Here is a 25,880-nt window from a genome sequence, read left to right as displayed (position 1 = left end):
AGTGACACGGCTGTTAGCTCAGGAAGTCCTGGGAGGTGGGATGGAGGGGGACCACTGGTGAGAGGTAGACAGCAGGGCGAGGAGGGAAGGAGGTGGTGTGAGCCTGCGCTCTCCCTGCAGGCTCACTGACCTGCCCGGGGGTGGACAGGTGAGCCAGGCAGGTTGACCATGATGCTGATGAAGCTGTAAGTTCAGGGTCCTCCTTGTGTGGGCCCCTCCTCGTGGGCCCCTCCTCCCAGGCCCCGGGAGAGGCCCTGCAGTGTGTTCACGTGGTCACATCTTTTGTAGAATTGGCAAAAGCAGGGTACTTTAACTGCGATTGACTAAGACGCCGTCTCTTCCCCTCCACCCTCCTCCACCGTACTCCTTTCCATGGTATGTGGCATTGCCGTGGCCACAGCTATATTTTGAATCCGGCTAAAGGGGAAGTCAACTTGGTGCCTCATTTAGTTCGGATCTCAGTGTGGGTATTCCTGAGGTTTGTTGCTCTTTCCATGCACGGTTGAGGGGTGCTAGCCATCCTGGCACAGGGATGGCTTCCGGGAGCATTCCTTCCATGCCCTCCCACTTCCCGAGTGCAGTAACAGGAAGGTGCAGGGCCAGAGGTCATCTCGCAGTGTGAACAGGAACTATAATCGCCAGGACCGCAAGCCTTGGAAACAAGATTTGAAATGTATGGAACCAGGGGCTTCTGCTTTGGGCCGCAAAGAAGTTCAGACTTTCCTCCCACCATAAACAACTAGAAAACTGGGCAAAATGTATGAAGCAACTGTTCCAGACACTGGATCATAGGCAGTGTATTACTCTGGTCTCTGATAGAACAGAAGCAAAGGAGGGGAGCCCTCTGACACCCTGTGTCTAGGGCCACAGACCATAGTGCAGGAGGGGAGCCCAAGCAGATTACAGTGGCCTCGCTGAGTTGAGGAGACAAGGATTGGGTCTGGGAGGCAAAGGCAACCGGATCTTGCAAGGTAGACTATCAGAGAGGAGGAAGTTATAGAGAAAAAGTCTCCATGAACCTTCAGAGGAGTCCCCCGTCTGTCCTTAATACTGAGATACGTGTGCAGAGAGTGAAACGCCACAGGACTAAGCAGAATCATTTCTGGGGAGCAGAAGGCTGAACAACCTCAGAGTTCACACAGGGCCAGGAGATGTTTGGGTTCTGACCATTGGAATGGCGGGTGCTCAGTGGATATCTGAGACATTCACCCAGAAGGGTAACACTTCAGCAGTAGGTCTAAACTAGCCCTAGATTAAAGCTGCTCTAAACCCACCCTAACAAAGCTTAAAAGTCGGCCTCAAAAGGATCAGGCGATCTGCAGGTACCTCAGGCCTGCCTAACACTCTTGAAAGGAAAACACCAGGGGCTTCCCTGGTGGCGCAGTGGTTGAGAATCTGCCTGCCAACGCAGGGGGCGCGAGTTCGAGCCCTGGTCTGGGAAGATCCCACGTGCCGTGGAGCAGCTGGGCCCGTGAGCCCCAACTACTGAGCCTGCGCATCTGGAGCCTGTGCTCCGCAACAAGAGAGGCCGCGATAGTAAGAGGCCCGCGCACCGTGACTAGAGGGAGCCCTCGCGCAGAAACGAAGACCCAACGCAGCCAAAAATAAATTAATTGATTAAATAAAAAAAAAAAAAAGGAAAACACCAAACCCCATCACTGAACAACATAAAACGCACAATACCCAGCATCCGGTCAGAAATCACTAGACAGGGCTTCCCTGGTGGCGCAGTGGTTAAGAATCCACCTGCCAATGCAGGGGACATGGGTTCAAGCCCTGGTCCGGGAAGATCCCACATGCCGCGGAGCAACTAAGCCCGTGTGCCACAACTGCTGAGGCTGTGTGCCACAACTACTGAAGCCCACGCACCTAGAGCCCGTGCTCCGCAACAAGAAAAGCCACCACGATGAGAAGCTTGTGCACCGCAACGAAGAGTAGCTCCCGCTCGCCACAACTAGAGTGAGCCGGCACGCAGCAACGAAGACCCAACGCAGTCAAAAATAAATAAATAAATATTTAAAAAAAGGAAAAATCACCAGACACGCACAGAGACAGAGACTGGAATGCGCCCGTCAGAAGCACGGCTCTCCCTGTTCTCGCTGCCTGTCACAGTGAGGGGACTTTAATTATACGTTGCCTGGCATTGGAGCAGGTGCTTAACACACTGTCATTTTTATAATTATTGTGTATGTGAGAAATTCTTCCAATCCTCAGACACATAACGTGTAAGTTGGGGATTTAGTTCTTACCAACACCTAGTAAAACCAAAGTTCTCACTGGTCAGGAACATAACCATTGCAGCACCTCTGCATTCATTCTCTTAAAGAGGACCCCAAATTATGGAAGCTTTGGGCCCCACAAAGCTTGGATGTGCCCTCATGTGTAGGGATGTGGTCTCTGACGCAGACCATCAACCCCTCCTTGAGTGAACTAAGGATTAATGCTTTTCTCCCCAACTCCAGCTGCCACACTGTCCAGAATTACTTCTGTCCCCAAGAACCACAAGTGGTTTTTCACCTTTAGAGTGTAAAAACCGCCCTTCCTGTCCTACATCAGATCTAAGCACGGCTAGAAGTTAGAAAGTGTGCAAAACATGCCACCGGGCAAGCAAAGGCCACTCTGCTGCTGTCCTTGCTTTCCCACCACAGAGCCCACCTGCCCTAGAGACAGACCCAGAGGCCTCAGGGCGGAGCTCCGGCACTGCTGCTCCGGCTGCAGCAGGGAGGGTTCCCGCGGGGCCCCAGGACCTAGTCTGAGAGCAGCTGTGCCCACAAGGGGAGGGTCCAGCAGGGCGCCGCGCCGCCCGCTCACTGCTGCTCTCATCTTGCTCTTCCTCCGTGTGACACAGGCTGTGTGGTGTCCATCATGGGCAGGAGGAGGCCGCTGCCGAGGATCCGTGCGCGCGACCCGCAGCTCCGGGCTCAAGCAGAGCGGCAGGCGGTGAACTTCGTGGTGCAAGGTGCCAGAGCCCCTCTGCTTCTCGGTTTCCAGCCCCAGGAGATGAGTGCCAGGGTGTATCCTGCTCTCGTCCTCCTGGCGGTTACTGCTGGGAGCCGCAGGGCAGGTGCTCAGCACCTGGTCCCCTTCCTGACTGCGACGCACCCCACGAGGCCAGACGGGAGACAGGCTCCAGGAGGTCATCCGGCCGGCGCCAGGGCCAGACCTGGAGCTCAGTCCCTTGACCCTCGGCCTGGTCTCTCCGCCACAGCCCTCATCCTTGGCAGGCATCCGAACCCTAGTGCACCCGCCACGGATCCGTCAGTCTTCCTTAGAATGGCCAAAGCCACAGTCTCTGCGTGGAGGGCAGGTGTGAGGCGGCGCTAGGCGCCGTCCTGATGAGGCCTTGGGGGCCTGGGGGTCGGGCAACGTCCCCACCTGTGACCCCAGCGGTCACGGATGGAGAACCAAGGTCCCTGGGCCCAGAGACGAAGACTGGAGGTACGACCCCAGCCCCCGAGGGGTTTCTGCAGCAGGAGGGTGGCCCGGGCCCAGCAGACGCAGAGTGCGAGGCGTGGATGGTGGAGCAGGAAGGTCAAGTCCCCAGCGAGTGCTGCACAGAGGCCGGTGCGGCAGCGCTGCCCGGCTAAGCTCAGCCTTGGCGAGCAGGAGAGGGGGTGGCAGCTGCGGGAGGACGGCTGGGACCGGCTCTGGGCTCAGTGTAGCGTCTTCCCGGGTCCTGCCCTGCTGTGACCACCCAGACGAGAGCAGAGCACAGCGACAGCCTCCAACCCTGAGAGGTCCCTGCGTCTCAGGCCGGCTCCCTCACGCGAGGCCGTGGTTGGCTCACGACCACCCGCCTCTGTCCCTGGCGGCCTTGAAGCTGGTTTGGAGAAAAAACTGCACATAGACCTCTCCACATGGGACCAGGAGGCCTGGCCACGCTTTGAGCTCCCCCGGAGAGGTGATCTCCCAGCACGGGACAGCACGGGACAAGTGACCTGCCGTTGCCCGTGCTGAGCTGAGCCGGTGCCCACCAGGGAGCTGTCCCTCCACCTGGGCAGACACAGGGCCCGGCAGGCCTGCTCCCGCATCCCACCCCACCCGCGCTCTGCTCCCCCCGCCCCCTCACCTCCTCTCTCTTGGCTCTGCTCCTCCTCCTCAAGTAGCAAAGCCCCCCGACATCCCAGGCCCGGCAGAGGGTCCCCGTGGCGCTGAGACCCCTCGCGGCCGGCAGGTCAGCTGCAGAGACCAGACTTGCACGTCCAGCATTCCTGCTGCGCTCGTGGGAAGTGTGGCCCTGCAGTGGAGGGAGGCGGCCCACTGACTGGGGCCTTTTATTTCTTCGTGAACCTCAGGAGCCTTGAACAGCTAGAGCAGCTTAAAGCCAGGAATGGAAACCTGAACTTCAGTCTGTTTCCCGTGATCCGAACCGGTTGTTGAACCACCCACTGTTTGCCTGGCGCTGGAACAAGCGTGTCCCCTACGCTGGCCAGCACCTCCAGAGTGCCTGACTGACCATGTGATTGATCCCGCATTGATTCCGTATCATAGCCCCACTCCACACACTGGGAGGCTGAGGTTCTGCCAGGTTCAAGGGCTGCACAGCGGGAGGGCTGAGGGAGCGGGGTCTGAGCCCATGGCCGCCGTCCGGGCTCCGTCATCCTGTCGGCTGGTGCAGCGGGCACAGCCCAGGTGTGGTCAGAACCTGTGAGCGTGCTGAGACACTGCTCCCAGGGGCAGGTCGTGTTACACGGCAGGTGTAGGGTCCCCAGTCAGCTGACTTGAGCGTATCAGAAGGGGACATCCCAGGTGGGCCTGGGCTGATCAGGTGGGCCCTTGAAAGAATGTTTAGGGGTCAGAGTCAGCGATTCTGGCCGTGGAGGGGCAAACACGCTGGGGAGAGGGCCGTGGCACAGACCTGAGGGTCACAGCCACCAGGAAACGGGAACCCCAGTCACGGGACTGCAAGGAAATGAATTTTGCTGGCAACCTGAGGTCATCTGAAAGTGGGCCTTCCTCAGGGGAGCCCCAGATGAGAACACAGCCAGGTCCACACCGACCTCAGCCTGCGAGGCCCTGAGCAAAGGCACAGCCACACGTGCAAGAACTGAGAGATGGTAGATCCTTGTGGCTCTCACCTGCTGGGTGTGGGGTCATGCGTTAGGCAGTGTAGAAAATTCAGACAGCCCTCCTGGGTGGGCAGGGCTGCGGGGCCCCGGGCCTCACACTGTTCCTGAACCAGCGCCCTTTGTGCCTCACAGGCTCGGCCGCGGACCTCTGCAAGATGGCCATGATCCACCTCTTCACAGCAGTGGCCACGTCCCCCATCCTGACGGCCAGGTCAGTGAGTGAGCGCCAGCCGGCCCAGGCCCAGCCCAGGGCGCGGACCTGCCCTCTGCAGGGCTCGGGTGGGCGGCCTGCTGCTCTGCGCCTAGCCCACGGGCAGACGCCTCCAGGACGCGAAGCCACAGTGGCCACTTCCCTCCGGGGCTTGGACCGGACAAGCTCGCTGACCCCCACGGAAGGACCCACTTCAGCCAAGGTGCTCCCAGCACTCCCAGGAGAACGCTTTGTTCCCAGCTGGGGCTGAGCAAGGCGGCCAAGGGCCCGCTCACCCCGGAGCACGCTGAGTCTCCCCAGGTTGCCTGGTGCAGAAATGTGTCTCCCCTCGGTGAGCCCGAACCCCTTCGGGCACGGCCCCAGGGGTACACACGCCTCAGAGTTGGGTGGGCCCCGCGGCCCCTCAGACAGGACATGGGGCTCCACACTGCGTCCGCTCCCAGCCCCTGATAAGTGAGCCAGAGGCCCGGCTTCTGCTGCCATCCCCTCCCCGAAGGCTCTCACCAGGCTCCACGTCTGCGTCGGTTGCTCTCCTGGGCACACACCCCGAGCAGAGGGAGTGTCCGGGTGACCAGGTGTGCTCGTCCCAGGCTCTGCTGGCCCAGAACCACCCCTCGGGCCGCCCAAGGTCCTGGCCTGGGTGCAGGTGGGAGGGGGTGGGTTCTCCTCCCAAATCCCAGGATCCCCTCCTGGCGGCCCACCTGGGCTCCCCAGAGGAGTGAGTATGTCCGACCCCAGGAGGTCTGCCTCCCTCCCTCTTTGGTCTCTATGTCTGTTTGCCACCCCTGCGGGCCCTCCCAGGCTCCACATGTGGGCCAGCGGGGGCCTGCCTGCTCAGGAGCCCTTCCCGGGCGTCAGCCTGTCTGCACCTGGGGAGGAAGCTCATGGCGGGTTAGGTGATGAAAATTTATGAAGCGTTAAGTGGTCTCATGGGCCGCACCCTGAGGGGCGTCTGCTCACTCCGCTGCGCTACGGGGCGTCACCAGCACAGAGGACAGCTGGCCCCTCTCCCGCCACCTCTGGGCCACGGGGCCTGCTGGCCTGTGGCCACCCTTTTCCATGTGAGCTTACGGTTTTCTCTAGGCTTCTGATACTATTTTATATCCTCAAGGCATGGGATTTTTCCTTGCCTGACATCTTTCATCTTTGCTTAACAAGCTTCCGCCTTTACTTCTTCAGATGTTTCCTCCTGTTCGTTTTGATGTTCTAGCCTACGTTCTTTTGTCAGTTTCAGCAACTTTGTAGAGAAGTGTGTCCGGGGCAAAGGCCCTGGCCTGCAGGGTCGTGTCCTAGTAAAGGAGACGGGAGAAGACCTTCCCAGGCTCCACCGCTGTTGGCCTCCGCCTTCACAGCCCCTGCCCCGGGGCACTTCCTCTGGTCCATGGTTCACCTTACACCCCTGGGAAGGAGTAGCCACACCCCGGCTGTCACCCCAGGGCTGGGAGGAAGGACAGAGGGTGAGAAGCCTGAGACCCGGCAGGATATAAGTGCTACCCCAGGTGCCCTGCGGTAGCTGCGCCAGGGTCTGGGCTGCTGTCTCCGGTTCCTGCAGCAGCTGCGGGAGGTGAGGGGGCAGGAGCTGAGTGGGAGATGCTCTCCTGTCGCCAGGTCTCTCCTGCCGGCCGTCCCCAGCACGCACACGCCGAGGCCAGACGCCTCTTCCATCCAGGGCTCCTCGTGGCTTTCTGCTCGACTCCTGCATCCTGTTCACTTGTGCCTTTTCTGAGGGTAAAAGGCGCGAGGGTGTGTGGGGCCTGCGCTAGCGCCGGTTGTTCCGCGTCCGCGATATCTTACGTCTAGGAGGTCTGGTCCATCTCCAGTTTCTGTGGGATGGGTAAGGGAAGTGGCATACGAGGGCCTGGGGCTTTTTGGTGACAGTCCTCATCCAGGAATTCAGAAACCCGGTGGCCATCCCTTTTGCCAGCGCTGTGTTGTCTTCAGGAAACGCGTTTCATAACAGAACACGTTAACCGCTTCGTGTCGTTTCAGAAACCGAAGCAGGCCAGTGTGGAACACGGCCGCCCACGCTGTGCGTGTGAACTTGAGTTGTTCTCCCTGGAGTGGCAGGAAAGGTCTAGGACGATGTCGGTGGTCGGGGTGGTGGGGGGGACAGATGCGGGCCACGCGTGAGCTGGTATCTGCCTGAAGCAACGTGACTGGAACGCGTCCCTGGGGCTCCTGGCACCTGGTCCAGTCGCCCCGAAGTGCCCCGCGGGCTGGAACCACAGGACGGCCTCCACTCACTGCCCACGGGCTGGGGAAGGAATGCCAGGGGGCTTGTGACCCCAAGCGCTGCCGTTGGCCGAGAGCTCACTTGGCCTTGTGCTGAGCTGTCGGGGGGCGGGGGGGCAGCCTCCTCTCTTCCGACGTGAGACCCCCACGACAGGCCTTTCCAGGTTTCAGACCATGTTGGGGCTGGAAAGAAGCTTTGGAGACTGTTGATTCCAACACCTGCATGTAGAGAAGGGAACCCGAGAGCATGGTGCAACACAGCCCAAATCACCAGAACTAGACCAGCACCGGGCCCCCCAGCACGCTGCAGACTCTCCTCCCCTGGGCTCGTGCAGAGGACCGCAGCCCCACTGCTTCCCCACTGGACGGCGTGGCAGCCTCAAGGGACACTTACCCTGCTCCTTTGCCGATGGTTACAGGACAGCAGGGTCATCCCACCACACAGGCAGCCCTCTGCCCTCTGCCCACCTGGCAGCAACCCGAGGGCATCTGTGGTCAGGCTTAGCCCGGCATGTGGGCTCTTGCTCTCCCCATCTCAGGAAGGGGCGGAGAAGGTGCCCGGGGCCCAGGGCAGGCGACAGGACCAGCCAAGCAGCGAGGAGCGGCCTTGAGGGACATGGGGGCAGCAGGCCCTGGACTTCGCATGGTGACAGGGCAGCAGGTGGAGAGGGCTCTGCAGCACCTGGGCCCTTGAGGATGTATGGGAAGCAAGGCTGGGGCAGCCAGCAAGCCCCTGGACCATGGCCTGGACCACAGCAGCCACTGGCCGGAGTGGACGGATGGGAGGCTGGGCCTTTGGGGGCAGGAGGACGCCACGCTGGTCCAGCAGGAAGGACGCAGAGCCGTTAACAAAACCTGACCTTGACAGCACAGAGGGACTGCGGGGGCACTGAGACCAGGCTCCCCAGAGCGGCCATCTGTGGTCACCTGCGCAGGTCAGGACAACGGCGTAACGGCAGGGGCGTGGGGCCTCGCCGTGTCTCTCAAGGACTGTGGCCAGGCCGCGGGAAGGCCTGGGGCTCAGCCACCGCGCGCCTGTGCTCTCAGATGAGTCCTCAGGGTGTGCTCAGGGCTGGGGGCGCCTGGAAGGGAGGTGAGGCGAGGAGGCCACAGCCGGGAGGTGAGGCGAGGCGCTCCTGGAGCGTCCCCACGAGAGCATGGTTACGTGCGGCCTGTCCGCGCAGGACAAGGGGACGGGAAGTTCCTCAGCCATCAGCTCGCTTCCTGGGAGACAACGGGTCTGACACCTGTGTTCACCTGCCCCACCCGGGCGCCTCCTGTGCGTTTCCTGTGCCCCAGTTTCCAACTGGAGATATGGTAATGTCGCAGTCAGCTGTGAGAGAGACGTGTGAGTGACTAACCATTCAAACCTATTCTTAGGTTGCTGGCACGCCAGCAACTCAGAATTTCACAGTGTAATTTCAAAAAGTATGAAAACTCTCGGGAGCCTGAGACCCCACCAGAGGCCTAGAAGTCAGTTCAGGAAAGTAAATGGCAATGCTGCCAGCCCGGCCTGGCTGCCCGGAGGACAGAGCCGAGAGCCCTTGGCCAGAGGCTGCACGTAAAATACAGGCCCCCTCCTTGCGGGGACTGCGGCGTCTGCCGGCCAGCAGCCTGCGGCCTGGGCTGGACCCAGCATGCCCTGGGGATTCACTCCCACGAGCAGGATGGGCTGTGCCTGCTCACGGCAGCTCAGACGTAAGTGGACTTTCCCCCATCGTGAGGGATCCAGTTGCTGACTTCGGTTCAGAGGCTCAGGGCGGCAGGACTGAAGTTCCTCTGGCTCCCTGGCCGTTTCCCTCTTGGTGCCTGGATAGAGGTGGCCACTCCAGCCATCACAGCGCATAGCAGGCAAAAGGAGAAAGTAGTGGTGTTAGAAAGGGTACCTGCCCCCGTCCCCCCGCACGTCAGCCCTTTCAAGAGCCTTCCTGGGAGCTGGGGGGTACCCACCGCAGGCGGCTGGGAACACAGCCTCATCTCCCCCCGACCCAGCAACAGAGAAAAGGGGAGAGTGGTTCAGGGTAGAGCTCTGTGCTTCTCGGTTGCAAAGTCCTGCACAGCTTCTGAAAGCGCCGGCACAGTCCGTCTCTGCACTGGGCTTGAAGACTGCTCCCTGCGCCCGGCCGGACTCACCACTGTGGTGACCCCTGTCCGGGGGCCTTGCCTCCCCTCCCTGTGCAGCCCCAGCTCCCTGGTGCCCCTGGGCCCACAGCTCTGCCAGGCGCTGCCTCTGCCTGCCGTGGACAGGCAGTACGGTGACAAGTGTGCACAGGCTGTACGGTGACAAGGACAGGACATGGCCCCTTCCCTCGGAAGCAGTGTCCTAGAGGCAGAGACCAGGTCACACAGAGGGCAGAGCACATGCCCCCCCACCCCCCCACATGCTTACCCTCCCTGAGGGCTACAGGTCCTCAAGACCATCCTGCACCACGCCTACCCCCTCCCTGAGTGCACAGGGCGAGCCTCCTTCGTCCGCCCCAAGGAGGGGCTGGCACCGGGTCTGAGGTCACAGCCCCCAGTAGGTGTCAGAAGCCAACCCAGATCCTACCTTCTTTTTTTTAATCAATTTATTTATTTTACTTATTTATTGTTGGCTGCGTTGGGTCTTCGTTGCTGCATGCAGGCTTTCTCTAGCTGTGGCGAGCGGGGTCTACTCTTCATTGCGGTGCAGCGGGCTTCTCATTGCGGTGGCTTCTCTTGTTGCAGAGCACGGGCTCTAGCTGCATGGGCTTCAGTAGTTGTGGCTCGCGGGCTCAGTAGTTGTGGCACACAGGCTTGGTTGCTCCACGGCATGTGGGATCTTCCCGGACCAGGGCTTGAACCCGTGTCCACTGCATTGGCAGGCAGATTCTTAACCACTGCGCCACCAGGGAAGCCCCCAGATCCTACCTTCTAAGCGCGGGGCACGCCTGGCCCATGCTGGCCAGATCCTTGCAGACCGTGTTCTGTGCGGCCAAGGAACAGCTTCCAGGGCCGATCCCTGGGGTGTCCCCCTCCTCCATCCCCACCCCATGCACACATGCGCACCTGCCAGTCCCTGGCGCTTGAGTCTGCGTCCTCCCAGGAGCCCTGCCCCTCAGCAGCACCTTTGTTGCCTACACACCTCCTTCCACTGCAGCGTCCACACCCCCCCTCTCTCTTCCTCACCCAGAGGCAGGTGGGGACAGACACCCCTCAAGGGGGTGCCTGAGGGGGCTCAGAGAAGTGGGGCATCGAGCAAGGACTTGTCCAGCGGAGTGGGCTGGAGTGAGTGCTGACTCCTCCCCTGGAGCTCAGCCCTGGGCCCAGACCCAGGCGGGGAGCGTGGTGTCTCGGGGACAGGGAGTGGCCAGGAGGGCAGCAGCAAGGTGCCCAGGCCGTGGGCCAGGACCCAGGAGCAGGGACATGCTGGGGTCTTGTGCCTGCAGAATGGCCTCGAGTAGAGCCCCTGCCCCCGCGATGGTCCAAGGGGGGCTCTTCTTCCTCAAAATACTCAGCCCCACTGTGTCCTCGTCAGGCTCCCCAGGTTGTGGGGGGCAGGGGGTCGCCCGGACCCTCTTATCCTGGGCCCTCTGCCTCCAATGCATCATTCTAACCTGTGTTCTCCTTCTGCAGGCTGTCCTGGTGACGGTGCCGTGACCCCCGCCCACCAGCCCCTGCCTGGGTCCTCTCACTCCCCACCGAGCCACATCCTCACGGGCACCTTGTGCCAAAACCTAGGCGGATTGGCCAGCACCGGGCAGTGCCCCACGTGCCCCCGTGCACATGCCCCCCACGCGCCCCTTGTCACAGGCAGGGACAGAGCACGGAAGGCCCACGCACGGGGGTGACTCCCTCTACCGCATGTCTTGCAGGTTGGTTGCCCAGATTCACGACGAGCTGCTGTTTGAAGTGGAGGATTCACAGATTCCTGAGTTTGCAGGTGAGCCCAGAGGAGCCAGGGTTGTTTCTGTGTCACGAATAGTTACAGTATCTCCCTGGGGGCTCACAGGCCCTCTCCCTGCACCTGCTGTGTGCCCCCTGCAGAAGGGCCAGCCTTGTTTGGGGGCCCTTGAGAGGTCTGGACGGCCATTCCCTGGCCAGGGGAACGGTAAGTGCCCTACTGGGGGCCCTGCATCAGCCCCAGGGGCCCCGGAAGGATGGGGGCGACATTGGGACCCCAGGCCGGCGGGAGCCAGGCGGTGGGGCCGGCAGCAGGGTTAGTGCTGGAGCATCGGGGTGGCTGAGGCCCACAGGCTGAGCACAGACTCCAAGCCTGGGTCCCACCCTGCCCCGCGACAGGCACCACCCGCTGTGAGCCCTCCGGGATTCTTTGAAGCTAGAGACCACCTGTCCCCGACTCAGTCCTCAGGTTGGGCAGGAGTCCTCCCCTAAACAACTACCACTGCAGTGGGCATGGGGGCCTCTCTTCTGCCTCTGTAGTGAGAGCAGGAGCCCTAGGGCCCTGGTCCTTCTAGGCCCTGCAGGGCCTGTGAGGGAGGTGGCCGAGGGTGGAGAGAGTACAGGGCTGGGCGTTAGGGCTGGGTACCAGCCTCCCAGCCAGCTCCCAAGTGACAACTGGCCAAGCCCTCCCCCAGCTCCGCCACCACCTGCAGAGACCTGCCCTGAAAAGTGGTGAGACCACTGTCCTCAGTGCCCCAGCCTACACACACCTCCATCTTACAGCTGGGAAACCAACCCATAGCAGGGCCCCATCCTACACAGGGTCCTGTCCTACACGGGGCTTCAGCCTACACGGGGCTTCAGCCTACACCAGGCCCCATCCTACAAGAGCTTCATCCTACATGGGGCTCCATCCTACACAGGGCCTCATTCTACAGGGGGGCCCATCCTACATCATCATTTGAAATCTGTTTGGAAATAATGGGCCTGAAACAAACCATTTGATGGAATTGGCGGGTGCTCAGCTGCTGGTTAAAAAGGAAAGAAAAAGTCCTACATCTGGAGGGAGCCGTCTTAGGAACAGTCCAGTTCCCGTTCATCCTGGGGGCAACTGCTAACTGTTTCAGGCAGGCATCGAGGCTCTGCTCCCTGCGGCTCCCTGAGGGATGCAGGGGCCTCGGCCACAGGCCAGCACTCAGAGGCACCACCTGGCGCTGTGCTGGGAGAGCTCTGGGGTCTCGACCCAGCCACGGACCACGAGACAGGTGAACCCGGTGTGGGCCGGGGCTGGCTGCCATCTCTGAAATGCTGGGTGGTCAGGACACACCTGATGGCAGCCCAAAGGGCAGACCCAGGATGGGGCTCTGGGGCCCCCAGCCCAGGGACCCTGCCCTCATGGGCCATATGGTGCAGGCCGGGGACACGGGTCACCTCAGGGAGAGGCCTGGGAGAGAGCCAGCTCTGCCCGACTGCCACCACCCCTCTGCCCAGTGGTTACTCGGGGTCACTCGTTTAGTCAGTCGCACAACGGAGGGGATACACAGGAGGACCTGGCGTTGTCTGCACACCCAGTGAGGGGGTGTCAGGGTCCGACTCCTCCAATTAGAAGCACCTGGACACCCTGCAGCTCCCCAGGGAGGCCGGGCCCTCTGCAGTGCTCCCCTAGAGTGGGCTGGGCCCACGCTGCCTGCCCACCTCCCCACAGCCGGACCCAGGAGCCACAGCAAGTGACTCCCCACTCCCCGGCCACACCAGTGTCCCTCTGCAAGCACAGAGAGGGTAGCAAGGCCTTCGGGCAGCAGCTGATCCTGCGCCAGACACCCCAGGCCCCGTGCCCCCGCGAGTCAGCCAGGGACCCCTGGGGCCGCGGAGGACAGAGGACAAGGCAGCCTCTGCCCATTCCTTGGGCGTTCCTTTGGCGATCTTTGTACTGAAATGTCAGATAACTTAGAGCAAACCCTGAGGAACACTGAGCCAGCCAGCCCCTCCCGCCGGGCTGCTCCCGGCCCAGCCCCCAGTGCCATGGAGTTGTCCTTGCAGCGTCACGGGCATGTGAAACTTCACAGGGGTTTCGGCGGAGGCACAGGTCGTCCTGCCCGGGCTGCTCGGGCCAGCGGGATTGCCTGGCCTGGCCACCCGGGGCGGGGGGGGGGGTGGGGTTGGCACAGGGGGCCCGCAGCTGCAGACAAGCGTGTGGGCGGGGCTACAGCGACGCTTCGGACCCGAGGGCCCTGCTCGCGGCACCCACTGTTGGGGCCCGTTAAGGCGCCTTCAAGCACGTGCCAGTGGGAGTTGGGACCAGTAGGGGAGAGCCGCAGTGGCTGCCAGAGCAACCAGTACAGGTGACCATGACTGTGGACTTGGGAGAACCGGGGATTCTGGGGGCTGGGGCCCGGGTGTCCTCCTGGCGCCAGCTCTGCCAGGCAGGCTCGGGCTGCCCCTCTGTCTTGCCTTTGTCCCAGCCCTCGTCAGGGGAACCATGGAGGCCCTGCAGCACGTGCCGGCGGTGGAGCTGCAGCTGCAGGTGAGGGGGCGGGGCAGGAGCTGGGCGGGGCCGGGCAGGGCCGGGCTTGAGGGAGGAATTCATCAGCCCTCCCCCCAGGCCACCACCACCTGCCCCAGGTGCACCTGGACGTGCCAAGCCAGTCCCAGCCAGACTGCTGGCTGTTGGCTCTCAGAGGGGCTCCAGGTCCCCACCAGGAAGACCTTCGGGTCCAAGCTCCCCCAGGGTGGTGGGGAAGGTGGAGGAGTAACAAGGAGGTGAGAGTCCTTGAAGTCTTGCACATGGGCCGCACAGGGTCAACAAGCACCTTGGAGCTCCTGGAAAGGCTGCAGGGAAGGATGGCTTGCCCCTCGTCCCATGGTCGCTCCCTCCTCCCTGCCGTGGAAGCAGCCATGCTCTGTGCCCCTGGGGCCCCTGCACCCATCCCACCGTTAACTTCACCCCTCACCTCGCCCTGCGGGCGGCAGCTTGGCAGCATGAAGCAGCGCCCACACAGGCCCAGCCAAGGACGGGAACTCCCGTGTTCTGGAGTGGTTGGCGTTTGCTCCTGTGGCAGGTGGAGACGTGGGGGACCCGAGGTCCCCAGGAGCCCAAGAAGCCCCACCTCACCCCACTAGTAGCCCTGCAAGTGGCAGGGGGCTGCAGCTGTGAGCGGCCCCCTCCCGTCGAGAGGGAGCTCTTGAGCCGTGGTCAAGGGTGCTCTCAGGATCAGGTCCCTAGGAGGGCTCTCCAGACTCCTCTGCACCTCTTGAAATCAGCTGATCCCCCTGGGGGACCCCAGGTGGCCCCAGGACACACCTCCCTATGCCAGAGCCCCCTGCCTGGCCAGTCCCGACAAGCTCCTTGCTGCACAGGGGCCCTGGCTGGTGAGGGGGGTTCACACAAGGTCGAGGCATCGTGACAGGGTGGGTGTGCGGTGAGCCCGTTTACCTGGTGCCGTGTGTGCGTGTGAGCGTGTGCGAGTGTGCGTCTGTCCGTAGCTGAGCTGCTGTGGCCGTGTCTAATTGTGTGTCTTGGGGCAAGTGGCTGCCCGCGTGGGGGTCTGGGCGGTGGCTGGGAAGGTCTGGCGCTCACCTCTGGCTGCCACCCGCAGGTGCCCCTGAAGGTGAGCCTGAGTGTCGGCCGCTCGTGGGGACACCTGGCACCACTGCAGGAGGCCCCGGCCCGTGACCCCACCACCGTCCTGCCGAGTCTCCAAGCAACCGCCCGGCCACCGCCGGCCCCCGAGCGCCTACCCCCGTGCACGTGTTTTTCGCCTTCATTTGGTCTGTAGCCCCAGGCAACAGCGGGGAAGAGAACTGGTTTCCACCAGCCCGCTGTGTGGCCTTCCCAAGGTCAGAGTCGAGCGCTTGGTACTCGGCTAGGGCCACCTTCCCTCTGGAGCTGGGGCAGCTGGGTGCCCCCCGGAGTAAACGCCTCTTGTGAATGTGCTCGGCCCTGTCCGCGTGAATTCTTCCCTTGGGTGGGATACGCCATGTGTGCAGCCCTCGGCCGCTTGGGCACAGCCAGGGCAAGCACCCCAGGCAGGAGTGGCCCAGCCCTAGGTTGCCCCAGGCTGACAGCTGCTCACCACCTCGCGGGTGCCCAGGAGCTGCCAGCAGCCTAGCTCCCAGGGCCTCCAGGGCCGGGGCAGTGACGTACTGGCCAGAGATCACAGCCTGACCGCCCTCCTGAGGGCCAGAGGGGCCCATGCACAGGTGCTCGCCGGCCAGGTGTCCACGCGAGCTGGTTCTCACAGACCCCCAGGGCCGAGGGAGGGCATGGCCCGTGCACCCCTGGAGCCTCACAGCAGCAGCCTGTGACAGAGGTGCCACCCCCGGCATGGTGGGGACACTGAGGCAGGGGAAGGTCACCTCACTGGGACAGGTGTCCCAGCAGGACTGCAGCTGGGCTCCCCCCGACCCTGCCCCGCACCACTGCCCAGCCGCCTGTCTCATCCCGGGGCCCCATTCCCAGACCCTGGTCTGGGTCCAGGCTCCACATGCCACCCTCCAAGTGGGTGCAGCGCCTACCCAGGGCAGGGCGAGCATGTTGACAGGGCCCAGATGCAGCTCCAGGAGTGGGCACGGGTCCCCACCCCCCCACCGGCTGTGGACTCTGCTCCTGTTTAATGGCAACTAGAGCCCACGGGACATGGCATCATCTTTTCTGAGTGACGTGGATCGTCACAGTTTATCATGCCCAGGCCCGTTCTTCTCATGGCTTCAAGATCTCGTCACTGGTCTCATGGGCTGTGCAGCGTCCAGATGGCCAGGCCTGACCGCCATGTGATAGAACATTCCAGAACCTGGAGAGCTGCCAGGGCCCTCCACGCCACTGCCTCTGTTGTGTGTCCGTATGTCTGAGTGGCAGCCTGTCTTCATGCTCTGTCACCTCAGAAGCAAGACCACTGCCGGGCTTCACAAGGAGCATCTCACTCAAGCAAACGACCATCCTTGGGAGCTGACATCTCTGGGCCAGCGCGGACCGCCGTGTGCCTTGTGGGGGGAAGCCACGTGGGGTGGGCACGTCCCAGAGCGTCCCAGTCGGACCCGCGAGAAGGGAACACGCCTGACACCCTCGGGGCTGGGGGGTGGATGGACCCTGCGAGGACGTTCCCTCCCACCCAGAAGCCGGGCCAGGGCAGGAGAGCGCAGCCAGGGGAAGGCCTGCTGTGGAGAGCCGTCCATGCTGGGTGGGCTGCAGGAGCCTTTGGACACGGCTGGGTGTATGTCCACCCTGAGCCCCAACGTCCCTGCCCCACCCCCGTGCCCTGCTCTCCAGCCTGACACCCCCATCCCATCACCCTCCCTTCCTTACAGACACTGGGGGTCCCACACCTCATGGCATCCCTCAGAGCCGACCTGCTCCAAGGAGGCGTCAGACAGACAGGCAGACCCCCAGGCCTGCAGGAGAGCCCGGCGGGGGCTGCTGACACAAAAACGGGGGCCTCTCAGCCCACAGGTCACCCAGGCACCTGCTCCAGCCTCCAGGAGGAGGGGCCCAGCATCTCCAGGAAAGCAGCCCTTCCTGGCCCAGCGTTGCGCAGACGACACTTCAAGAAAGCATGGAGCCCGGTTCCATCAACTCCGGTTTTATTGAAAAACAGCAGCATTGGGGGCTGGGCAGGCGGAGGGACACTGCTCCCGGCCCCTCCCGTCGCTCACACACGCACAGGAAGCCTGGGACCCTCTCCCCAGCCCTGCAGCCTGTCTCCTCTGGACGCAGTGCACGGCCCCTCCGGGCCCTCTCGGGGGCTGTTTGGTACATCCTGGGATGTCAGGACAGACGCGTCAGTCCTGGGCTCACAAACGGTAAACACAGTAAGTGAAACCAGCCACCATGACACGTTCTGGGCTCTGCCTGCCCAAGGACACCGCGTCCACGGCAGCCGTGGTCCAACAGATCTGATCTCGGCCAGTCTGGCTGAGTGTCACTGCCCTTGCCACCCTCCCCACACGGCCAGAGAGCTGGGCAAAAGCTCATCCTGGTCACCCCCTTCACACAGGCCGTCCGGCACCCCTGGCCAGGGAGGAAGGAGCGCTAGATTCAAGGTCCGCTGGGTCCGAAGAAGGAGCACGAACGAGGCCTCAGGCCAGCCGCACCACGAGCACCTCCCGGCTGCCCCTTCCCAGCCAGAGCAGGCCCTCGGCCCCCAGGCTCCCTCCCTGCACACGCACACACGCACACACGCAGAGGCACACACGTGTGCGCGTACCCACAGGCACACATGCGCACACACAGGCACACCCCTTCTCCAAAACGGCTAATTATTGCTGTTAAAAAACCACATCCAACAACAGTTAGCTTGGGGCTCCCCTCCCTGACCCCGGGCAGCCCACTTGTCAGTGGACCTCACGCCATCACTGAGAGCCTGTCCTTGGCACCATGGAGCAAACACAGTCCAGGATCTGCCCCACACCCAGCCCAGAACTCGAACCCAAAAGCCTCGGCCAGAGGGCCACCAGCACAGGTACACAGCCTGTGGCCAAAATGATTCACAGAAGCGGCTTCAAACAGACACAGGAGCAGCAGGAACACGGAGGACATGGCCAGGGAAAGGCAGCAGGCTCCCAAGGCCTGGGGCCACTGTCCAGCCATCCCCCAGACACTGACAGGAAGGCGGCCCCAGCGGTGTGCCCAGCACCCAAGGACGGGCAAAGACCCACACCCACAAGTGTCAACATGCCTCCCAGAGGCCAGAGCCAGGCCCTGTGGCCCAGAGAGCCTCCCAAGCACTTGCCCGATGCCAGAGGGGCCACCTGAGAAAGGACACACAGAGCAGGGTGGGGGCCGCCCCAGGACCGTGTGGCCTCCCAGCCCAAGCCTTCTGCCCCCCGTCCCTCCCCCGCTCCACCCAAGGGCAGCAGGGGCAGGCCAGGCCGGACACGATGGAGGTACCAGGTGGGAGACGCTGCCACGGCCCTTCCTGGGGCCGGGCCACCTGGCTGGCCTCAACACACGCACACCACCCACCCTGGCTGCCCACCGTCGGGGGCCAGCTGTCTGAAGAGCCCATACCTGGGCAGGGGGAGCTACCCCTGGGATGGCCTGCCAGCCACATGCCAGGACCCTGGTGGCACTGGGCCATCCAGAGGTGCTGGAGCCTTCAGCTGCCCTGGATCCCACTGCCTGGACGTGCCCATCGGGCCTGTGTTCCAGGCTCATCTAACGCAGACATCCTGAGCGCTCTGCCTCCCGCTTTCCGCTCCAGACACAGACAACAGAAGCCCTGGAAGCCCGACCCCTGAGCACGGGTGCCGGGCCCAGGGCTGGCTTTCCAGTCTGGGAAGGCCCAGGAGCCAGCAGGGAGGGGAGGGGGCCCAGGGCCGCCCAGTGCAGAGAAGCTGCTCAGACGCATCACTGGGCAGGACCCCAGGAGGACGCTTCACAGAGGTAGAAGTAGTAACATCAGAATTTCTACAAAGGTATAAAATTCACATCTCAGTGCATGTTTGTGGAGCAGTCAGCTCCCAGGCTGGGGGAGGACGGGAGACCTGCCCCCCGTGCTCCCCAGGAGCCCGGGAGCCGCACGCCGGCCGGGCAAGGGTCCTGACCTGGGCTCAGCAAGCACCCAGCCTGGGGCACATAGGTGCCTCTGCCCACCTCAGGGGCCAGGCAGCAGCTGGACAGCAGAGTTCCGGACACATGGCCACCCTGCCACACCCCTCCTGGCATCTCTCCTGGCAGCAGCAAGAGGGCATAAGGAAAGGTCAAGAGCCCAGCCAGCACGCACCAGCCTCCGGGCCACCGACTGGGGCGCGGGGAGGACGCAGCATCGACAGACACCAGCAGGACGGGAGGGGGCACACCACTGCCAGAAGCATCACCAGAGAGGCACTTCAGTCGATGCCAGCAGACGTGGGCAGCCCGGGGGCTCCGGCGGCCCCACCCACGGGCCCCGCCCCAGGGACGGGAGGCCCAAAGGCACAGGATCAGAGGAAGCTGGCAGCGTCCCAGTGCCACCGCCTGACACCTGACAAGACACGACCCACCACGCGGACGTCACGGGCCCCCGCCTGCCCTTCCCACCCGGCCAGGCCTCAGGTCAGCTGCAGCCCCAACTTGCCCCACGCCAACTAAGGCCACCCCAAGCCGACACCGAAGCAAACAGAAAGAGGAAAAAGGCACAACTGTTTGTTTTCCGTTTTGCTAAAACACTTTACGTCTGTCTGTATAATCCGGATTAACAAAATCTGAGAGCTGCAAGAAAATAGGTGCCGATTTCTGTACAGTCTACAAAATCGCCACCCCCGAGCGGGGACCGGGCGCCACCAGGGGGAATGTACAGGGGAGCACGGGGTCTGTACAGTGTTCTGCGAGTGTCTCAGGTGCTGACAGCACAAAAGGCCCCTCAGGAAACTAGGCTTGTTCCGTCCATCTGCTTACTTCCAAAGCGCCTCTTTAAGAATGCTCCCTCCACGGTCCCGCGCGTGGGGCCCAGCTCAGTGGCCCAGGACGCCTGCCACTTCCCCTCCCCCAAATCCCCAAATAAGGGGGTCTTGGCGGGCATCTCTGCCCTCCTGCCACCAGGCGAGGTCCGGGCTTACAGCTGGATGTGCGGGCACTGCCAACCACCGCCTTCCTCTCCCCCTCTGGGCCACCCCCGCACCCAAAGGCCGCTGCCTGAGACCTCAAGAAGGAGAGGGTGGAGGCACAGGTCTCCCAGAGCCCACAGTGAACTCCTGCACTGGGAGGCTGCCAGGAACTTGCTCCCATCCTGCCCTCCGTCCTGCAACACGAGAGCTCGACAGGGGTAGCCCGGAGCCTCCTCACAAAGCAGGAATGCTCTTTGGGGGAAATTATGTGAAGTCAGGGTCTCCCTCCAGATTCCAAACTGAAACCCTCCACCCACCCGGCCACCCACCCCCACCCAACTGGGCCAGAAATAGTGCATTCTAGACCACACAGGTGTGTGTGTGTGTGTGTGTGTGTGTGTGTGAAGGTATAAACTACCGTTTTGTCCCAAGAATTAAAGTCATGCAGAGTGCTATTCTGTCTAAATAACTTATTAAAAAATAGGTCGGCTTCAGGCTGGGAGAAGCTGCGGGCTCGGTGGTGCAGGCAGCAGCCTGGGTCGGTAAGATTCACAGGACAGAGCCCGTCAGCCGCAAGGCAGGAGGTCCTCAGGGAGGTCTGGGGGAGGCCACCGGGATCAAGTTGGCACTGGGGGAGAGATGACCCCATGACTGCCTCCTACCCTGCTCTCCTGAAGGGCCCTGACCACGGCTGTACAACATGTGCCATGGGAACCACACCTGGGCAATGCCACCCATCGGCAAAGCCCGGGTGGAGGAGGGGCAGGTACCGAAAGGAAAGACAGGTGATCCGATGTCAAAGCAAAGCTGAACTGGGTGAAGCAAGGGGCAAGGTGGACAGTCAGGCCTCCCAAGAGGCTGGGCTGGGGCTGGGGGCGCTCACCAGTCTGGGTCCAGTCCAGGCAGGGCAGGGGGCGGGAGGCTGTGGGCATGCGGCATGCTGCAGCCAGGCCACAGCCTCAGCATGCACAGAGCAAAGCGGGCCCGCAGCCAGCTCGGCGCCCCGTGGGGCAGTGGCCGGCCGGTGCAGCAGGCCACACCTGCTAGGGACTGACGGCTGAGCCACCGCCTGGCTGGCGGCCAGGGGTCTGCCGGGCGGGGGCCTCACTACAGAGGCTCTGTGCTTGGTGGGCAAGGCTGGGCCCGCCCCCACCCCGGGGGTGGGCTGGAAGGGGCCCCTCGCGCCAGGGCCGGGCAGCCGCGTGGGCTCGCGGTGGTCCACGCTGTCACTCTTCAGGATGCGGCCCCAGCAGACTGGGGAGGGCAAGGGGCGTGGCTGGGAACAACCCACCTCCCCAAGTGTCACGGATGAGCAACGGCCCCGCACCCCCCCAAGAACCAGCCAAAGAACCGTGTGGTGCCGAAAAAGGAAAAACCCAACACAAACGCCAAGGTGAGCGTCTGAAAGCGGCCCGGGCGGCGGGCAGGAGGGCACAGGCGGACGGAGCGGTGGGCGGGGCAGCGGGCAGGTGGGTGGCGGTCACTCCTCGCGCAGCTGCAGGCGGTAGCGGTGGTAGCGGACCTGGAAGAAGAGGCGCTCGGCCAGCGAGAGGGTCATGCCAGGCATCACGTAGCGGTCACTTGAGCCCATGTGCCTGAAGCCCAGCGACTCGTAGAGCTTGTGGGCGGCCACCTTGACGGCTGTCGTGCCTAACACTACCGCAGAGTAGTTGTGCACCAGGGCGAACTCCAGCACCTTACGGCCCAGCGCCTTGGCGATGCCCTTGCCACGGAAGCGTGAGTCCACCGACATGCGTAGCAGCTCCACCGTGTTGTCCGCCGCGTGGGCCCGCGCTGCCACGATGCCCACCACGTTGCCATCCAACACGGCCACCCAGAAGCAGGAGCCTGCGGGGAACGGGGCGGTCAGGGCCACTGGCACTACTGCATGACACAGCCACCCCGGCAGAGGGAGCCAGGCCCAATCTGCCTGCTGCCCGCAGCAGCCCTGGAGCCTCCCTGACCCTGGGCCTGAGGCTGGGCAGCCAGCCCTGTGCTCAGGCCAGCCGTCCCCACCCCCGGCCCAGACCAATCGCGGACCCACGCAGGGCAGGAGGAGGAGGGGGAAGACCTCAGGGAGATGAGGGAGCAACAGGGACAGAGGAGTGAAGACCAGAGGGGAGGGGCCTGCAGGGCACAGGCCACGGGGAGAGCCATCTCCTCTGGGGGCCCAGGGCCCAGGGGCTACAGGAGGCAAGGCCAGGGGACAGTGCCTGTTCCGAGGAGCCCAGCCTGCACACGCCCTACCCACGGCCACGCCAGCCTCCACTGCCACGCCAGCCTCCACTGCCGTGTCCTCCCGCCAGCCACCCCCCAGGCCCCCGCCCCAGCCTCCCTCCTGCAGTGGCCAAACCCTCCCCCGCTAACGCTCCTTCCCCGGACCCCCGCCCGGAAGAACTCTTCACCGCCCTACGCCTGGGGGTCCCCCACTACCACATCTGCCAACGCGGCCCCCAGCAGCCCGTCAACTCTGCCGGGCAGTCTCCTGTCTCCTTCACCGTCAGACCCCAAGACTGAGACCGGGCACGTGGCCCGAGCTCAGGAAGGAGCTGACCGCCCCCTCCACTGGCTGACCTGCCCACTGTCCGGGATTTCAGGCTCTCCCCACCTGCCCGGGCCCAGGTCAGAGGTCAGCACAGTCCTGGGAGCCTCGTGCCTCCCCAGGCCTTGGTTCCCCCGTTGTGGGAGCAGCTCCCACGAGTCCAGCACGGCCCCACCAGCCGCTGTCCAGCCTCTCTGCCCCTGCGGGATCTTCCTGCACACCCACCAGACATCTCAGGAGGGGCGAGCAGGGCCCAGCCCCCCATCTCACACCCAAGGACACTGCACTCCAATGAGGGCAGGGCCACGCTGGGCCCCAACCCCTCTTCTGCTCCTGCGGCCTGGGCTTTGGTGCCAGGTGGGTCTCACGCTTCTGTCCCCTCCCGTCCTGGGGGGAGCCAGGCTGAAGCCAGAGCTCCATGGAGGCTGATAAGATGCTTTGTTTGGGCTTGGGAAAGGGTCAAGGAGAGCCAAAGGTGCCCAAGGCCAGCCAGGCAGCCTCGGGGCGGGGAAAGGACCAGCCACCAGCGCGCAGGAGCTGGCCGGGCCAGAGCATGTCACCGCTGCTCCAGGACGCCTCGCCTCTCTTGTCCCCACTGCTCTTCCCTGGCACCCACCAGGATGCTGCTAGACCCTAACCAACCAGGCGCACTCTGTCCCTCTCCTCAGGGACCTTCCTGCACCTGGAAGGCCCTCATGCCCCAGCTCCAGGCATGGAGAAAAGCAGGACCCTGCCTCCCAGGACCCACCCTGCCTCAAGGCCAGCCTGGAGAGTAAAGAATGGCTGCAGACCAGGTCCCAGCCCCTCCCTCTACAGAAGGCCAGGGTCGGGGCGAGACCCTGGGCTTACTAAGTGGCCCAGAGACCAGAAGTGGGACCCCTGTTCTCCTAGGGTCCTCATTGCCCCAGCGTGCTCTCTGCCTTCTCCCCACCATATGGCCCTCTGCCACACAGGGCCCTAGCATTCCAGGCCGGCCCAGGATCCAACAAGGCAGCCGAATGGGACCGGAGAGAGGTGAGAAAGACCCCCTTCCCCCCATGAAGCACCAGGGCAGCACAAACAGCGGGGCCAGGACCCCATGGCCCAGGGCCAGCTCAGGCCACTCAGAGCCCTGCCCTCGGAAGCCCGGCCATACTCAGGGCAGAGGGCCTGGTCCTGCCAACCCCAGCGCCTGCCAGCCTGCGGCCAGAGCCCTTGGGCACCCAGAAGCCTCGGGTCACGGGGGTGCCCCAGCCCAGGCTGACCTATGCCCAGCCCCTGCCCCAGGCCCGCCCCGAGGTTGCTGCGCTGGGGGCAGCTCTGCCAGCAGGAAGGGCAGGAGGGGGGAGGGGGGAGGAGGAGTCCAGAGACCCCCGGGACTCACCAGGGGGCTTCATGTAATACTGCTCGATGTCGGCCATGTCTGTGTGTAGCGCGCAGTCCAGGTAGGCGAGGACCACCTTCCGGCTGTAGTAATAACGCAGGCCCAGCAGCCCTGCCGGCACCAGGCACGTCAGCAGCAGCGAGCGGGTCAGGGCGAAACAGAGCGCTGCGGGGAGAGGTGGCGCCCGGTGAGTGGTCGGTGGCGCAGAGCCCGTGGGGACAGCCCCGCAGACCAGCGGCCCACCAGCCCCTGGTAAGTAAGCCAGTGAGGGACATGCGCAGAGAGAGACCATGCCAAATGCGCCAGGCCTGTTTTCTCCGGAAGAGCAAAGAACATCGCAGCTGCTCCTCCTACTTTTCCCTATTATCAAACTTCTCACCATAGGACACGTTACCTTTATAACCTGACATCATAGGATTTCTTAATACGCTGAGCACCGCAGTGGCCTCTGGGCAGGCTGCCCTCAATAGCTGGCGGGCACAGCCCAGGACAGGGCTACTGAGGGGTGGCCCCTGCCCATCGCCCCGGCCCGCTAGCTGGGGAAGGGGCTCTGTCCACAGTCTGGCCCACACGGGGCGGGGCGGCGGAGGGGGCCAAAGAGCTGCCTGGCCAGGCATCTGCAGGCCGTCCCACCCTTGGGAAGTGGGGGCCCCGCCTTCCAGCAGGAGGGCCCCAGCCAAGAGCCCTCCCTGGGCCAGCCTCTGGGTGCTGCGAGGACAGGGGCCAGGGGGAAACTGCTTCCAGCCTAGGCTACCAGGATGCAGACGTGCCTGCAGCGAAAGTGCCTCTGCTGCGTGACCTTGGGAAAGTCCCACCCCGCAGCCTCAAGCTCCTCACCTCTGAAATGGGGAGAACCACCCGCCCGCGGCAGAGCCTCAAGGGGCAAAGCCCCAAGGCCCCTGTCGGGGCCGCCCACCGTGAGGGCCCACTGCCCCCTCGCTCTGCATCCTCGGCGCACACCCTCCCCCGGAACCCCAGGGAGCCGGCTGTCTTCCCCTCATAAATTAGCGCTCAGAGCCGCCGAGGCAGCCTCCCCCGCCCCGCGAATTATATATAGTTACACGCGCCAGGCGCTGGGCCTCGGCAGCGGGCGCTACCTGCCGTCACCCCGCCCCCACCGGGATGACCAGGAAGGGGACGCAGGTGGAGACCCCAGTTCCCCGCCCGCAGCCCCTGTACCCGGCCCGCATTGGTTCCCACGCCCCAGCCCGGCGCGCCTTGGCCGCGAGCCCGGGCCGGCCCCAGCGCTGGGGGGCCACCTCGCCCCGGGCCTCCGCAGAACGCGCGGGTGCGTGTCCGCGCGCGTACGAGGCGGGGGGCGGGGGTCCGCTTCCGTCCCAGGACGAGGCCCGGGCCCGAGGCGGGGGCGAGCGGGCCGGAGGAAGTCCCGCGCGCGTCCCCAGAGGGCCGGGCGGGCGCAGACTGCGGCAGGCGGGGGTGCGCCCGGCCGGCCGCGGCCCCGACCCCGCCTTCCCCGCGGGGTCCCCGCGCACTGACCGGCCAGCAGGGCGTAGAACAGCTGCGTGCGCGGGTGGTGCCGCAGGCCGCGGAAGGCCGTGTTGGGGATGCGCTCCATGATGCCGTCGTAGAAGATGCGGCGCGCCGCCTCCTGCTCCGCCGCACGGATCTCGCGGATGTACACGCCGCGCCCCTCCGGAGGCTCCGCGCCCCCCGCGCCGCCGAGGGGCTGGGGGCCCGGCGCGGGCGGGGGCGCGGCGGGGGCGGCGGCCGGCCCAGGAGCGGCGGGCAGCGGGGGCCACATGGCGCCGGCGGCGGCGAGCAGCGCGTCCTTCTTGGCCCCCGGCAGCGCCTCATGGTCCTCGGCGGCCACGATCTTCGTCTCGCAGACCATGTCGGGAGGCCCACAATGCATGCACCCGGCCGGGCGGCGCAGCGCAGGGACGCGGGCCGGGCTGCGAGCGGGCTCAGCCCGGGCCCAGGGCAAGGGCGCGGCGCCCTCGGACCCGCGGCGGCGGCGGCAGCGGCGGCGGCGGCGGCGGCGGCGGCTGTTCAGGAGCGCGGGGCGGAGGCGGCGGGCGGCCGGGGCGCGCGCAGGGAGCTACGCCGCATTTTGGAGAAGTA

The 25,880-nt window shown here is 64.1% G+C and overlaps 2 protein-coding genes across 2 annotated transcripts in view; one reads left to right on the top strand and one right to left on the bottom strand.

Annotated features, from left to right (window-relative positions):
* Positions 1-15,296, top strand: part of POLN (DNA polymerase nu) — a 171,642-nt gene extending 156,346 nt beyond the window's left edge. Inside the window, exons 22-26 of the mRNA XM_067734870.1 lie at positions 2,849-2,959; positions 5,202-5,280; positions 11,346-11,413; positions 13,836-13,897; positions 14,970-15,296. Coding sequence (XP_067590971.1) covers positions 2,849-2,959; positions 5,202-5,280; positions 11,346-11,413; positions 13,836-13,897; positions 14,970-15,149 — 500 coding nt within the window. The 3' untranslated portion in view covers positions 15,150-15,296. The remainder of the gene's footprint in view (positions 1-2,848; positions 2,960-5,201; positions 5,281-11,345; positions 11,414-13,835; positions 13,898-14,969) is intronic.
* Positions 15,297-16,933: 1,637 nt separating this feature from the next.
* On the bottom strand, positions 16,934-25,766 carry NAT8L (N-acetyltransferase 8 like). Its single transcript, XM_067734867.1, has 3 exons — positions 25,296-25,766; positions 23,799-23,963; positions 16,934-21,741 (listed from the first exon to the last, which is right to left on the bottom strand). Exons 1-3 carry the CDS (start codon positions 25,669-25,671, stop codon positions 21,374-21,376), a joined length of 909 nt encoding a protein of 302 aa, XP_067590968.1. The 5' UTR covers positions 25,672-25,766; the 3' UTR covers positions 16,934-21,373.
* Positions 25,767-25,880: the final 114 nt, after the last annotated feature.

This window comes from Pseudorca crassidens, chromosome 4 (assembly GCF_039906515.1).
Source record: "Pseudorca crassidens isolate mPseCra1 chromosome 4, mPseCra1.hap1, whole genome shotgun sequence".
Lineage (NCBI taxonomy): Eukaryota > Metazoa > Chordata > Mammalia > Artiodactyla > Delphinidae > Pseudorca > Pseudorca crassidens.
The sequence above is the reverse complement of the archived record's forward strand: the minus strand, read 5'-3'. Positions and strand labels throughout refer to the sequence as shown.